This window comes from Pelodiscus sinensis, chromosome 4 (assembly GCF_049634645.1).
Source record: "Pelodiscus sinensis isolate JC-2024 chromosome 4, ASM4963464v1, whole genome shotgun sequence".
Lineage (NCBI taxonomy): Eukaryota > Metazoa > Chordata > Testudines > Trionychidae > Pelodiscus > Pelodiscus sinensis.
In genome coordinates, this window is record NC_134714.1 from 28,423,453 (window position 1) to 28,438,921 (window position 15,469).

A 15,469-nucleotide genomic window follows, 5' to 3' on the forward strand; every position below is an offset into this window, starting at 1 on the left:
AACCTGCTGCCTGCCGGAAGCGGGCAGCCCCTGCAGCTGGAGGTGCCACAGACCTGGAAACCCCCACTGCCCAGGGGCAGCGAAGTCCCCACTGGCTGGAAGCATGGAGACTCCGATGGCCAAAGAGCCCCATCAGCTGGAGCAGGGCAGCAGCTGGGAGTGGAGCCCCCGCCACTTGCCAAGGGCAGTGCATTGGCCTGGCAGTGGCCTAGGAGAGCCCCAAGCCTGACCTCCCCTGGCCCAGCAAACTCCCTTCTTCGGGACCACTCAGGTCCTGAGGGTGCGGGATCAGGGATGTCCGACCTGTAGTATGTAAGTTTGATTGTTATCTTTCCTCACTTCTTGGCAATTAAGTGTGCTTGAAATTAGTACAAATAATCTCATAGCAGTATATTTCACCTGAAAACAGGGAGGATCTAAAAATCTCTAGGGGTGGTGGTGTAAGTGCAAGGTTTCAAGGGAAGAGGGAAGGCAAAGGGTGTATTGACAGCAAATAGTCTACCCAAAAAAATAAGACTTTGCAAATTAAAAATAATAGAGTTTCCAGTTTGAAAAACCCAACATAATAAATGAAATGTATCCTTTTATTTTTAAGTTGATGACTCCAGCACTTTGGACATTGACTTTAAGTTTATGGAAGATATTGAAAAATCTGAAGCACGTACAGGCATTCCCAGTACACAGTACACAAAAGAAACTCCATTTATTTTCAAATTAGAAGATTACCAGGATGCAGTTATCATTCCAAGGTGAGGAGTGTATCATCTGTGATATTTGGTGTGTAAAAAAGGTACCTGTATAAGCATTTGCCAGATAAGTTACACAACCTATATTTAGCATACACGGTAAATCAGATAACATTTGATAATACATTACATTATTTAACCATGAAATCATTTTGATGATAAGTTTGTGGAATGTTTATACAGAAATCTAATACTGGGATTTTCAGGTATTGTTACTAGAAGATTTGTTACATCCCTATAAAGAACACTATAAGTCACTAAATAATGTACTTAGTATTCTGCCTAAAGCTGTGACTTTACCAGCAGTTAGTTTTTTGGAACTATTTTAACTTGGGGAGGTTGGTAGAAGCTCTGTCTCTAGTTATGTTTTCTTGATAGTGTGCCAGAGCAGTCCCCAAGACAGTGAAGAATGGCCTTTTCAGTGCAGCTTCATCAGCAGTAGCAATCATGGTAATGATAGCAGAGACAAATTGCTAATGGCTACAAGTGTTTTAATCACTGTGTCATTGGAGCATGGCTCAGACATGGGGTTAGGTCCTAAATTGGCATAAATTTCATAGTTGCATTGACTTCAATGGATCTAAGACATTTGACCCCAGCTGAAGGTCTGTCCCATTATGATTAAAACAGTGGGAATTATTTGTTTCTAACTAATAACGAGTAGGCAGGGTGGAGTGGAAAACATAGACTGCTAACATCATTGAATGGTATTCAGTCTACATGCACACTTGGGCCAGATGGTATTCACTAGGGATGTGAAAGATTAATGTATAAACGTCACCCTAAACAGGTAATGCGTAACTCGCCTGCTGTAGGCATGGGCCTGCTCCAGCCCTGCAGGGGGCTCACTGCAAACAGAGTCTACTCTTGTCTGGAGCAGCCCCTGTCCACGGCAGGCCTGAGTGCCCTGCAAGCAGGGGCTGCTCCGGTGTCTGGAAGATAAGCTACTGGGCTAGACAGACCTTGATCTGACATAGCATGGCCATTCTTATGTTTTTAGATGTTTGAGAACCAGTCTAAAATGCCAAGTATAGTATTGGCAGAAGTTTGTATCATTATGGGCTTCTGTGGAACGTTTACTTACCTTATGGGGGACACATCCTTCCATCTTTCTTCAAGGGATTTTTTTTTTTAAATTTTGCTCAGATGTTTTTATTTATCTGAAAAAACATTTTGTTGACTCAACAAACTGTTTAAGCTTTCTAAAATTAAGTATGATAGGGCCACAGTGTTTTTATAGAGAAGTTTAAATATATTTAAGAGTTTCTGATCAAATAAATTTGTTGGGACTAAATTTCTGTATCCGTTAACAGAAATATTTATCATTCGTAATGTACTAAAATTGTAAAGTACTAAGATTGAAGCATACAGTCTAAAGTGGGGTGGGCAATAATTTTTTGCCCAGGGGCCACTTCAAAATTTTTTGAAGTACTCCCAGGCCACCCTGGAAGGGGTGGGGCCTAAATGGGAAGGGGCAGAGCTACTCCACCGCCAGACCACGATTGGTCTGGGGGTGTGGAAGCCCCTTTGCTCTCCCTTTCCACAAGGCACCCATTCCCTGGAAGAGGCTTGGCATACTCTCTCACCCCCAAGCCAATCAGGGACTGGGAGCAGGGGAGCGCGGAAAGCCTCTTCCTGCCCTGCAAGGAGCATGTGGCACTTTGAAGTTCCGTGGGCTCCTCGCAGGGCCGGGGTAGGGTGAAGGAAACTTCATGCAAAGCCTCCTCTGCTCTCCTCCCTGCCCTACAAGCAACGTGCAGTGCTTCAAAGTGCCACGTGCACCTGGCAAGGCACGCGGAGGCTTCGTGTGCTCCCCAACTCCCAGGCCCTAGTTGGCCTGGAGGCAGGTGAGCAGCAGGGCCTCCGCGGACCGGATCCACCTCCTTGGTGGGCCAGATCTGGCCCACCCCTCGTCTAAAGTATATATTTTTTGCATTATATCAAATTATTTCAAAATTTATTCTTAATTTTATTAAAATTGTGTATTTGTGTTCCCTTTTCTTCACTGAGACAAATTGTATAGGGCACTTGATTTTCTTTCTGTTCTCATGTATGTAAGTTCTTATACTAGTTGCTATAGTATTTGATGTTGGCACATCTATTCAGTTTCTGCACAATGAACTAATTACTTGAGATATTTAACAACTTAGCATCTGATCCCAGTGCCGAATCAGAGCCTAAGATAGAAAATTTGCTTGAAGAATGCTTTTCAAAGCTTATCTGTTTTTGTTTAGGTATCGAAATTTTGATCAGCCTCATCGATTCTACGTTGCTGATGTATACACTGATCTTACTCCACTCAGTAAATTTCCTTCCCCTGAATATGAAACTTTTGCTGAATATTATAAAACGAAGTATAATCTTGATCTGACCAATCTCAACCAGCCACTGCTGGATGTGGACCACACGTCTTCAAGGTGAGAAGATTCTGAATAGTATAAACCTAGTTTAATTCTTACTTTCAGTCTTGAAGCAGTTGTGATGACTCATTTTGTTTTGCTGTAAGCTGTATAATAAAGTACAATCTTATTTTGAAATTTTTTGATGTCATTTTTTGGACAATCAGCTTGAGTCATTTTAAGGAGCCTGATTTCTAAATTTAAAGCTTTTAAAAAAATGTTGATGGTCCAAACCATTAACTTAAACCAATTATGTTGAACTAATTGATTTTTTTGAATATTTACATTAAAGGAAATGTTTTCAAAATATATTTTTAGACTTAATCTTTTGACTCCTCGTCATTTGAATCAGAAGGGGAAAGCTCTTCCGCTAAGTAGTGCTGAGAAGAGAAAAGCTAAGTGGGAAAGTCTGCAAAATAAGCAGGTAATGAACAGTTTCCATTCTAAGTTGTTTAATTCAGCTTACATCACTAACCATATTAAGAGCTTTTGAGATTATTTTTTAAAAGTAAAACTCTCTCCCTCCTTCAAAGATATTGGTTCCAGAACTCTGTGCTATACATCCTATTCCAGCATCTCTGTGGAGAAAAGCAGTTTGTCTCCCCAGCATACTTTATCGTCTGCACTGCCTATTGACAGCAGAGGAACTGAGAGCCCAAACAGCTACTGATGCTGGTGTAGGGGTTAAATCACTTCCTGCAGACTTCAGGTATTTACTGTGCTGCACATATATGTATTACAAATCTTAGAAAAATTTGCAACTGCTGCAGCAGTGCAAAATTAATCTGCTCTATATGGCTTACATAATTTTTTCAATCGGGCATGTAGCTAGAAAATACTCGATTATAAATAGTGGAGTTAGATACTTCAATGATTGTTCTTTCTTGTAAAAAACCCCTAATATTTTTAACATGTAAAAATGTTAAATTTAGAATTTTCTCATATAGAGTTCTCATATAGAATTTTCTCATGCATTCATTTTGAGATATTTTTAATCAAAATCACCATTTATTTTGCAGATATCCTAACCTGGACTTTGGGTGGAAAAAGTCCATTGACAGCAAATCCTTCATTTTGATTCCTAGCTCTTCTTTAGCAGAGAATGAAAATTACTGTAAGCACAGCACAATTGTAGTCCCTGAAAATGCTGCACATCAAGGTGCTAATAGAGCCTCTTCTGCAGAAAATCATGACCAAATGTCTGTGAACTACATAACATTGCTCAATGAGTCACCCAGTAAACTTCAAATTGATGTATCGGTAGAACTTGCAGCAATTAATGGTGTTTCTTTTAATAAAAATCTTGCCAATGGCAATTGTGATTTAGTTAACAGAGATTTTTGCCAAGTAAATCATCTGAATTACTGCAGGCAGGAAATACCTGTACAACCAACTACCTCATATCCCATTCAGAATTTATACAACAGTGAGAACCAGCGCAAGTCCAGCAATGAATGTACTCTACTGAGTAATAAATACCTTGATGGAAATGTTAACAAATCTACCTCAGATGGAAGCCCCAAAATGGCAGTGACCACCAGTACTTCAGAAGCTCTTGATTTTTCAAAAGATAGAATGGATTCTGAAAAGAACCATTCCAGTGGATACTCTTCAAAAACTCTTGGCCCAAACCCTGGTCTCATTCTTCAGGCTTTGACACTTTCAAATGCTAGTGATGGATTTAATCTAGAACGGCTTGAAATGCTTGGGGATTCATTTTTAAAGCATGCCATCACTACTTATTTGTTTTGCACTTACCCAGATGCCCATGAGGGACGCCTGTCATATATGAGAAGTAAAAAAGTGAGTAGTTAATGATCTATCACAATTCTGTTAAACATTGGCTACAAGACATGATAAAATAGTTGTTGGGAATACAATTATACAATACAATCCTCTCCTTTAAAATGACTAAAATAATTTGTTTGAGATACCATCAAAATAAATTATATCTTAATAAGGCTACACTTACGGAGAAACTTCTCAGCACTGTTACATTTTTTTATGCCAAGGTTTAATTTAAACAATGGGCTTGTGATACATCTTGTTAAAGTGGTAATTTGGAATGCTAGTGCTTAATGGTATGTGTAATGAGTAGATTTTTAGTATTATTCATAAAGTTAGAATTTTATTTATAAATAAGTCTTTAATTTGTCAAGAAACTAGAGACATGAATGTTAAAAAGTTACTTCTGTTTTTATGGCAGGATTTGGCCAGTAACAGATAGGGCTCATCTAGACTACCGGCAAGATTCAAAAGAATATCTTCTTCCGATCTCACTTTGGAAAGCAGAGCTTTCGAAAGTGAAAGTAGTTTGGTTGAGGCTTTTTCGGTGAGCCCCCCCCTTGTCGAAAAGCTGCTTTTCCTCAAAAAATGAGGTTTACACGGCTTTTCGACAAAGGGGGGAGGGTCGCCGAAAAAGCTGCATCTAAACTACTTTCACTTTCGAAAGCTCTGCTTTCCAGCTGAGATCGGATCTTTCAAATCTTCCCCATAGTCTAGACATAGCCATACTGTATTAGTACTGTATTTGGCCAGTAACAGCTATTGTGCTCAATAACCTCTGAGAACTGGAAAATATATCTGTACATAAGATATTCTATAATGTTTTATTTTAAATAAGAAATGCATAACTCTTTGTTTTATACACATGCTGTGGCTTATTTTAAAGGGACAAGAATTTGTTTAGGCACATAAAATTGAGGATGTTTGTATTCTCCTATACTTTTGTATGCAGGTATCTGTAGATGTTTCTAAGTGTTTTTTTCTTTAAGGTCAGCAATTGTAACTTGTATCGCCTTGGGAAGAAGAAGGGGCTGCCTAGTCGTATGGTGGTATCTATATTTGATCCACCTGTCAACTGGCTCCCTCCTGGTTACACAGTAAACCAAGACAAAAGTAACACAGACAAGTGGGAGAAAGATGAAATGGTAAGGTCTGATCAAAAAATGCTAAGAATTATTATGTATATAATAATAAATCACAAAATGGAAGGATGGGAAAATGAGCCCTCTTTTTATCATGCTTCAGCAAAATATAGCTTCCTACATCTTCATTGTCTACTTTCCTAATATGTCACTGTAATTTATGACATATGGGGGGAGATGTTGATGGAGAGTTTAGAAAGGGCAATTTGTGGATCAAATTACTGAACATAGTTCAGTAATGAGTGTATATCTCAGTGATATAAAAGTTTAAATATTTTAAAAGAGAACTTCTATCTGTTATTCTCACACACTTTTGTGAAAGCTCACATAATCTGAAGTGTTTCTCCCCTTATGCAAACTGTGAATTATATAAGTATAAAGGATGATTTTGACAAACCTTTCTGTGCTGAAGACAATTAATAGCTAAATATCATATTGGTGAACAGGAGCCCATCTTTCACAGTATGGGCAGCACAACGTCTTGTTCTGTGAGCTAGTTTTTGTCCTACTTTACCAGGTGCCATAACTGCTACCTAATATAACTAGTAATTTCTTAGTTGTGTGATTGAGTGGATGTGATGATTGGTTTGAGAAGTTTCTCAATAGTAATTTACTATTGCCAGATGGCATTTTATCGTTAATGGTTGAAGATTGATGATTCCTTTTCTACCGTGGTCTCAAACAGAACTATTTTTCTTTTTTTGGAAATTTAAACTCTAAATAGGCAAGGACTGAAGGATCTATTTAGCTCCTATCCAGGGAGAATACAAAAAGATCTTGATTACTTTTGGATGTTTTGTTTGTCTCATAAAATGCAGTTCTAATCTCATGTTGTGCAGTTCATCCACTGATCCTAAAACCAGAGTTACAGCTGACTGTAAACTGTGCTTTGTTTCCTAATCTTATATCCTGATGCAGCTAATGCAGTGGTTCTCAAACTGTGTTCCGCTGACCACTAGGACTCGGTGGCTACCTGGCAAGTGATCCATGGCTCGAAGCTCAGCCCTCTCCTGCAGCAACAAGTCTGTGCTTGTGGTCCCCCCCCCCACACACACACACATACGCGCACCCTACAAGGTTGGAGCGCCAGTGCCAGCTTCCCGCTGTAGGGGAAGGAGGGAGAAATCCCAGTGCCACACTGCCACATCTGGCTCTGCACACTGCCACTTCCCCTACCCCGGCTGGGGAAATGGCAGTGCATGGACACGTTGCCTGGAGACTCTCTCCACTGCTCCCTCCTATTGGCTGGAATTGAGGCCAGCAGATGGTACAGCCTGAGACACAGTGCCTGAGAGCAGCAAGGGGCGCAAAGTCCATGTAAGCCCTTCCCCTAAGCCAAGACCCCACACTCTCAACCCGCTCCTGCACCCTCCTCATTGTCCAGAAACCCTACCCCTAGCCCGCTACTGTATCCTCCCTTGCTCCTGCACCCTCCCTCCTGGCCAGACACTGCACCCCTCCCAGTCCACTCCTGCACCCTTCTTCCCAGACAGACCTTGCAGCCTCATTCCCCTTCTGCACCGAAACTCCTGGCCAGATCCCCCACTCATGGCCCACTTTTGTACCCCTACCTCTCACCCATACCCTCCATCCTCATCTTTTCCTGCACCTCCATCCCTATCCCTGGCAGCCCTCTCACACACACTGATCCCCTCATTTTGTCCCCACTCTAGAGCCTAGGAGGCTCACAAAATCTACTAATCCGAGGACCCCAGAAAAATTAATCTAGCCTGTGGGAAGCCCTGAAACACGGTCTTCTCTCCCCCCCCTCCCCCCCCCCCCCGCCTCCTCCCGTGGGGCTGGAATGCCAGGGGAATTAGGTGTCTCATATAGAGCCCAAATCAGTGAGGGTTGGGATTTCCTTTTTTGAGGGTAAGGATGCATTTCACTTGTGTGGTCCCCAACTGATTTTTCTGTGGCTCAGTGACCCCCCAACTCAAAAAAGGTCCATTCCCGCCCCCCTCCCGCCATAAATAAAGACAACGTTGAAACCTTTTGTTTTGGACACAGATTAATATTTGACTTTATTTAAAACAAAGTTTGGTAAACTAACATGATAAAGATAAAGCACTTAATTAGTTTAATTATTTTGATTTTAATTCATATTTCCTTTCTTATCAGTTATATATGCCTCCTTATGTTATAGCTCCAGTAGCCTAATATGAATAGTTTAGTATTTAAGGTATTTAGAGATAAGGAAAGGTATTTTGTCATCCTGGGTGGTTGGCTGGTGGCCCACAGAAAGGTTTGCATTGATCGTGGTGGACTGTGGGCCAAAAAGTTTGAGAAGCACTGAGCTAAGGTGGTGAATTTTACTCTTCCATGAAGTGGGGCCAACTAGCATCAGGATCAGAATGGCAAATCTCAATTAAAAGCTTCGCAGATAAGCTTTTTTTAGAAATGAATTGTAATATCTGCATGTTTCACTCATGAGCTCTAGAGAAAAAAATGGGTGCTCTTCCTTATTAAAAAAAAATCAGTTAATAATGACTGAATTTGTAAGTATTCAGAATGTTATTTTTTGACTCAGTTCAATTTTGAAGTCTATTCTGACTTCAGAACCACCAGAGGGCACACAAGAGGACTGTTATACAGACGTACTGTATGACTAAATCTATATTGATGAATAAAACCTGATTATGGTACAGGTTGAACTTCTCGAGTCAAGCATTCTCTGATCCGGCAACATCCGTGGTCTAGCATGATTTTAGCTGTCAGATGTCCACTTGTGACCCAAGTGTCCCACAGTCTCATAAAGTTTGTTTACAGCTACCAGTCCTGACGCTCAGTGTTCTATGCTGTTATTTTGGTCTAATTTACCCCAAATGTCTTCTAAGACCCAGTAAGCAGTAGAAATATTAGTAATGCTGCTAGACAATATTGACTTGCCATGATCCAACAAATTCTCTGGTTCGGCACTGTCAGGTGCCAAGGGTGCTGCACTAGAGAGGTTCAATCTATAGTTATGTATTATACCGAAGTTTCATTTCAAAAGGATTTTTTATTATTATGCCTGTCTAAAAAAAAAATATTTGGGGCTGCAGCTGTTAAATTACTTAGGGAAATGATTCTTCATAACCCTTTAATTGTCTGTGCCCCTTGCCAGCCACAAATTTGTATTTATATAAAATAAATAAAGGACTCACACTGGACAGTGATCTCAGCAAGCTATGTTTACTGCTGCCAAGTAATAAAATAGTCATTTCACTATCCAGGAATAAATTATCTTCTTTTTGGGGAGGTTAACTACAACACTTTGATAACACTTTGAATTATTGTAGACATCAGCTGGGATTATTGGCTGGCTAAACCATACAATAAACATGTAGGTAGTTTAGTTATCTGATTCAATACTAAAATTGATAAAAGAAACAGTTAAGCATATTTGATCTTTAATTTCAAATACAAGCAGTTATAGGGAAAATTGTGTTTGTAATTTATTTTAAATACAGTGAAACCTTTGTTATCCAGCACTTTGTTAACCAGAAAACTTTGTTAACCGGCATTGCACCCAGCCACAATACTGTCACATCTTCAGATGCACAGGCCTGGCTTGGTTTCCATGATTGGCTTAACAATTTATTTAAGAAGTACTAATCATTTTTAACTCAAAATAGAAATTTGAGACCAACTGCCTCACACTACAAAACTACCAATATTAAAAATTTTAGTTTTACTTTTATTGTCCATTGGTTTTTCCTAGGTTGATAGGACCCTCAGATAACTAGAATGCCCTAATCCCCGAGCGTGCCGGATAACACAGGTTTTTACTGTAAATTGAAGTTTTTGGAGATGTGTGGGTTTTGAAGTATAGAGGTAGTAGTTTCTTTAAAAGTGCTATCTAGCAAAAACCAAAGTGATCAGAATTTCCCAATGACTATATAGCATTATATACATTTTTAAAATCACCCAAGATATAATGAAATATTAGGTATAGTTTGTTCTTTTTCACAGAGTACGTTTATCTGTATCAATGCTGTAGTTCAGGGTCCCCCCCCCCCCCTTGGAAAAGTTAATATTGATAGATCTCATGCATGATAGATGTGATTAAGTTTGTTTATCTGTCATTGTTAGAGTACTCAACATTTTGCTTTCAAGCCAGATATCAAGAGTTTTAGAGTTCATTTTCTTTTCTAGTATGGAAACATGACCTCCTGATACGTCATTTTCCAGAATACTATATACTCACAATCAGATCATTTGGAACACTGCATGCGAGGCCAGAGTATCAGCAAGCCATGCATCCGTACTTAAAGATGAAGGAAATATAAACTATTACATTTTATTCAAAATGGAATGAACCTTAGGTAGTGGACCCAATCCAGGAAAGTGCTTTGGTCTGATTCTGTTCCAATGAAATCACAAAACTTACATTGACTTCAGTGGTGTAAGATCAAGTGTGCAATCAACTGCACTGACCTAAATGCTTCCTTGGATCAGGGCCTTGGCAAGCTGCCAGTGCAATCCTTAGGCCACGTCTCCACTTACTGGGGTAAAGACCTACTAAATAGGACGTTGAAGGCATCCCTGTCAGCGTCGGTACTCCTCATTGTCGCAATGAGTAAGGGAAGTTGACAGAAGCATTTCTCTCCCATCGACCTCCTGCTGTGGAGCTGTTGCCAAGCTTGGCTTAAGAGACGTCACACTAGCTATATTATTTATGTAGCAGGAATTGCGGATCTTAAGCCGACCTTTCCCCCACAGCATAGACCTGGCCTTACTTAGGTAACATTTTGACATACCTGTTTTTGGTGGTGTACTTCAGTCCATACAAATACTTTTTATTTTTTCATTAATCATAAGTATCACTAATTTTTTCTCCTTTCAATGACAAATGCTCAAATTAGAAAGAAAATAGAGCAACAATTTAAAAAAAATTATATCCATGTCTAATTAAACTAAACTGTATCCAGGTGATTTTGTTTAACTTAAATACCTCTTAAGATAACTAACAGTTTCTTAATGTATCCCCTTTGGAGGTTTTGTTTGTTTGTTGTATTTTTCACTTAATGTATACATTAATATTTGGTCCAAAAATGCATTTTTTTAAAGAAATATGCTGTCTTTGTGCATTTTCCATTCTTAGGCTTGGTCTCAGGAAATATTTGTAATACTACAAAAATGCATGACAAATTGGCAAAATCTTTTTGCCAAAATAGTGTGTGGAAGTTCTCTACGTTGTCTCAATTTTTAATGGACTTTTTCTTTAAATACAGTTCTTATTGCATAATCAAAAATTGATTTGTGGCTTTTTTAAGTTAGAAAACTTACCAACTTTTTGAATCCCCAACTCAGTCTGTTCAGGCCATCACCCACATAAACATCAAACTTTTGCCAAACTTTCGTTTTGGTTTTGGTTTTTCTTTCTACATATAAAATCACTGCATGTTACCTGTTTTCCTTCATGTTTGTCAGTAGACTATGAACTACTTGATAAAGTGGAAAAACTGGCAGTTTACTGCTTGGAAAAAAATGATTACAGCAACACGAGGACAAAAGGGTTTTTTATCATTGTTTCACTGAAACCCTCTTTCATGTTTCATGTATGTTGATGTGAGTGTCTCAAAAGAATACCTATGATTTATCTCAAATAAGGTTTGAAAAAAATCCTGATAAAATTAATGTTCCTTTCCTGTTAGTGTATAGTAGCATTATTTAGCAGCCAGAGAGAGAGAGAGAAATAAATTTTTGTACATCTAACATCATCAATTTGAAAATTCGTCTCCTTCCCCACTTCTCCCATTTCGATATGCATACGTGGTCCATTGGTTGTTGTTTTTTAAGAGGTTTGTGTACTAGACGCAAGTAAAAAAAATATTCTTCTCTTTTTGTACTTCCATGAACCATAGATGCTCATTGTATGAAACTGTTTTTAATATATGTTGTAAAAATAAAGGTTGCTTATAGAAAATTTAATTTGAAATTTTCTTTGTACTCCAAAGCAATTATTTTATTCTTAGAATGAGAATATTAATTGGTATTGCTGTTTGTAGCTGATTAAACAAGTTAATTGATGTACACTGACAAAAACCAAAGTCATACTTTTAAAGTTAGCTGATGATTATAATTGAAAATTATTTCTTGTGCTTATAGAATTATAAAACTTGTTTTAAAAGTAATTATACCTTCTCTTTTTTTCCCTGTGCCTCATTTTATTTCTTATTTCAGACAAAAGAAAGCCTGTTGGCTAATGGTAAACTTGATGACGATTATGATGATGAAGAGGATGAAGACCTAATGTGGAGACTGCCCAAGGAAGAAGCTGACCTTGAAGATGATTTTTTGGAATATGATCAGGAACATATCAAATTCATTGATAACATGTTAATGGGATCTGGGGCTTTTGTGAAGAAAATTTCTCTCTCACCCTTTTCAACCACTGATTCTAGCTATGAATGGAAAGCACCCAAAAAATCGTCCCTAAGTAATATTCAGTTTTCTTCAGATTTTGATGATTTTGACTACAGTTCTTGGGATGCTATGTGCTATCTGGATCCTAGCAAAGCTGTTGAAGAGGATGATTTTGTAGTAGGCTTCTGGAATCCATCGGAAGAAAACTGTGGTGTTGACACAGGAAAACAGTCTATCTCGTATGACTTGCATACAGAGCAGTGTATTGCTGACAAAAGCATTGCAGACTGTGTGGAAGCATTGCTGGGCTGCTATCTGACCAGCTGTGGTGAAAGAGCTGCTCAGCTTTTCCTGTGTTCATTAGGGCTGAAGGTGCTCCCAGTAATGAAAAAAACTGAGTGGACAAGCACTGTGTATTCTAGCAGGGAGAATTTTAACAGTCAACAGAAAAATCTTCCACCAAACTGTGCTTCTGCCTCTGTAGCTAATTCAGAGTGTTCTCTGTGTAAAGAAATGGAGTATGGCTGTTTGAAGATTCCACCAAGGTGTATGTTTGATCACCCAGATGCTGAAAAAACCCTGAATCACCTAATATCTGGTTTTGAAAATTTTGAGAAGAAAATTAACTACAGTTTTAAGAATAAGGCTTATCTTCTTCAGGCATTTACTCATGCCTCCTACCATTACAATACCATTACTGGTAAGCTGTCTTAACAAAATTACTTCATTACAGTATTAAATTGATATAAATAAAGAATGCACAGTGCAGATTTCTTTTTGTGCACAGATCTTGACTTTTTGCGTGTCAAAAGAATTCCTCTCAATACAAAAATAAATACCAAGAATGATCTTCTTACATCCGATTTGTAAGAGGTGTGCCAGTTAACAGTGACCTCTACCTTTCTAAATTGCTACCAGGGCTCATGAGTGAGTCACAGTTCCCTAGTTCAAGTGTGTGATATAGGGCACCATAACACAGTTTTTTATTCTAAACTATAGAGTCGTTTCTTATTTTATCTCTGTTCTTTCTCTCATCAGTCCTATACTCAGCAGAGTGACTTAACAGAGAATCTCAGAAACTGCAGTGCCTCTCTAAAATTAGCACCATGGTTTTTAAAGAAGTGGTGTTGTCAGCACTTATTTCACTGATTTTCTTCCAAAGAGTATCATATCTCCTTTGACTACTTACATGTTTATAGGCAGACATATGTTTAACTACCTTCCTGACTACAGACCTAAATATTTAGCTCTTTGAATTCATGCGGTGTGTTTTGAGTTTTTTTCCATAGTATGCTTACTTTTTAAAGCAAAACAAGGTTATTTTCTGGAGCAGGAGTTCATTGTTTGCAAAATGTCTGAGTTCGAATAATCATAATTATGCGTATAGAAACTCAGTACAGGCAGTCCCCGACTTACGCGGATCCGACTTATGTCGGATCCGCATTTACGAACGGGGCTTTCTCTCCCCGGAGGTCGAGGTGGCGGATTGCTACCTGCGAGCTCCGGGGCGAGAAAGCCCCGTTCGTAAGCTGCTCCGGTGCCACTGGTCTGCTGGAGACCGTCTCCAGCAGACCAGGGGCACCGGGCGGGTTCCCCCGCTTCTGAGGCTTTGCTCAAAGCCTCAGAAGCGCGGGGAACCGCCGCGGCTGCCGCTTCAGTCCGGGTGCCTGTGGTCTGCTGGGGACCGTCCCCAGCAGACCACAGGCACCGGGACTGAAGCTGCAGCCGCGGCGGGGTCCTGCGCCTCTGAGACTTTGCCAGAGCAAAGTCTCAGAGGCGCGGCACCCCGCTGCCGCTGCGGCTCTGCTCCCCGTGTCCCTGGTCTGCTGGGGGGGTGGGGACGCAGCTAGCGTGCCCCCCCCAGCAGACCAGGCTTTTGTTTTGGACCCTGGGGCAGAGCAGCTGGGGCGCTGCCGATTGGTTCTGCAGCGCCGCTCTGGGCACTACTGGACCAACCTGGCAGCACCCCAACTGCTCTGCCCCAGGTCCTGATTCAGCCGCTGCTGGTCAGTTTCAGCAGCGGCTGAATCAGGACGCCTGGGGCAGAGCAGATGGAGTGCTGCTGGGTTGGTCCAGTAGCACCGAGGAGCGGCGCTACTGGAGCAACCCAGCAGCACCCCAGCTGCTCTGCCCCAGGCGTCCCCAAGTCAGCTTCTGCTGAAACTGACCAGCGCTGACTACAGGAAGCCCGAGGCAGAGTTGCTCTGCCCCGGGCTTCCTGGAATCAGCTGCTGATCAGTTTCAGCAGCAGCTGACTTGGGGATGCCTGGGGTTCTTAAGTTGAATCTGTATGTAAGTCAGAACTGGTGGTCAGTTTCAGCAGCGGCTGAATCTGGACGCCAGTTCCGACTTACATACAGATTCAACTTAAGAACAAACCTACAGTCCCTATCTTGTACATAACCCGGGGACTGCCTGTATTCAGTTGTAAAGGTTTATCATAATGATATAGGCTTTTAAAAAGCCTAGGGTAAAATATAGCGCCTCTGAAGTAAATGGAAAACTCTTAATAACTTCACTGGAGCCAAGATCTCACCTATAGGCTGAATTAGTTTGTTGTTCATTGAAAGTGGCTGAGTTTGAGAATGCTTGGGATCACCTGTAAGCCCAGTCCTGTGGGGACGTAGGTATTGTATATCCTCATCTCATGCTTAAGTCAGTGGGTTTTGAGGATGTTGTCACCCAATGGGACCTAGATCTTAGAAAAAGACTACATTCAATCTAGTGATGCCTTGACAAAACATCATGGGGCCACAGGGAAAACAGGCGTGATGATTTTCCAGGAGAAACACCTCTCAAAAAAACCCTCAGCTCCTAAGTTAAAACAAATCTTATTGAAATGTTAGTATGCTAAGAAAGAGGTCTAACAACGAGAATGTATGTAGTATTAAAAATTAACATTGCATTTTAAAGTGCCTTTACCTAAGGGAAAGAGGTGTTCTTTTACAAATATTGAGGGCATGTCTTCGCTATGGCCTGGATCGACAGCACAGATAATCCAGCTGGGATAGATGTACAGCCTCTCTCCGACTTACGAACGGTTATG

The 15,469-nt window shown here is 40.3% G+C and overlaps 1 protein-coding gene across 13 annotated transcripts in view; it reads left to right on the plus strand.

Annotated features, from left to right (window-relative positions):
• Positions 1–15,469, plus strand: part of DICER1 (dicer 1, ribonuclease III) — a 110,901-nt gene that overhangs the window by 83,908 nt on the left and 11,524 nt on the right. For all 13 annotated transcript variants that reach the window (XM_075926644.1, XM_014578870.2, XM_006133693.3 and 10 more), the window contains 7 exons: positions 596–749; positions 2,981–3,163; positions 3,464–3,569; positions 3,679–3,854; positions 4,165–4,948; positions 5,920–6,075; positions 12,241–13,123. In XM_075926644.1, the coding sequence (XP_075782759.1) occupies positions 596–749; positions 2,981–3,163; positions 3,464–3,569; positions 3,679–3,854; positions 4,165–4,948; positions 5,920–6,075; positions 12,241–13,123 (2,442 nt within the window). The remainder of the gene's footprint in view (positions 1–595; positions 750–2,980; positions 3,164–3,463; positions 3,570–3,678; positions 3,855–4,164; positions 4,949–5,919; positions 6,076–12,240; positions 13,124–15,469) is intronic.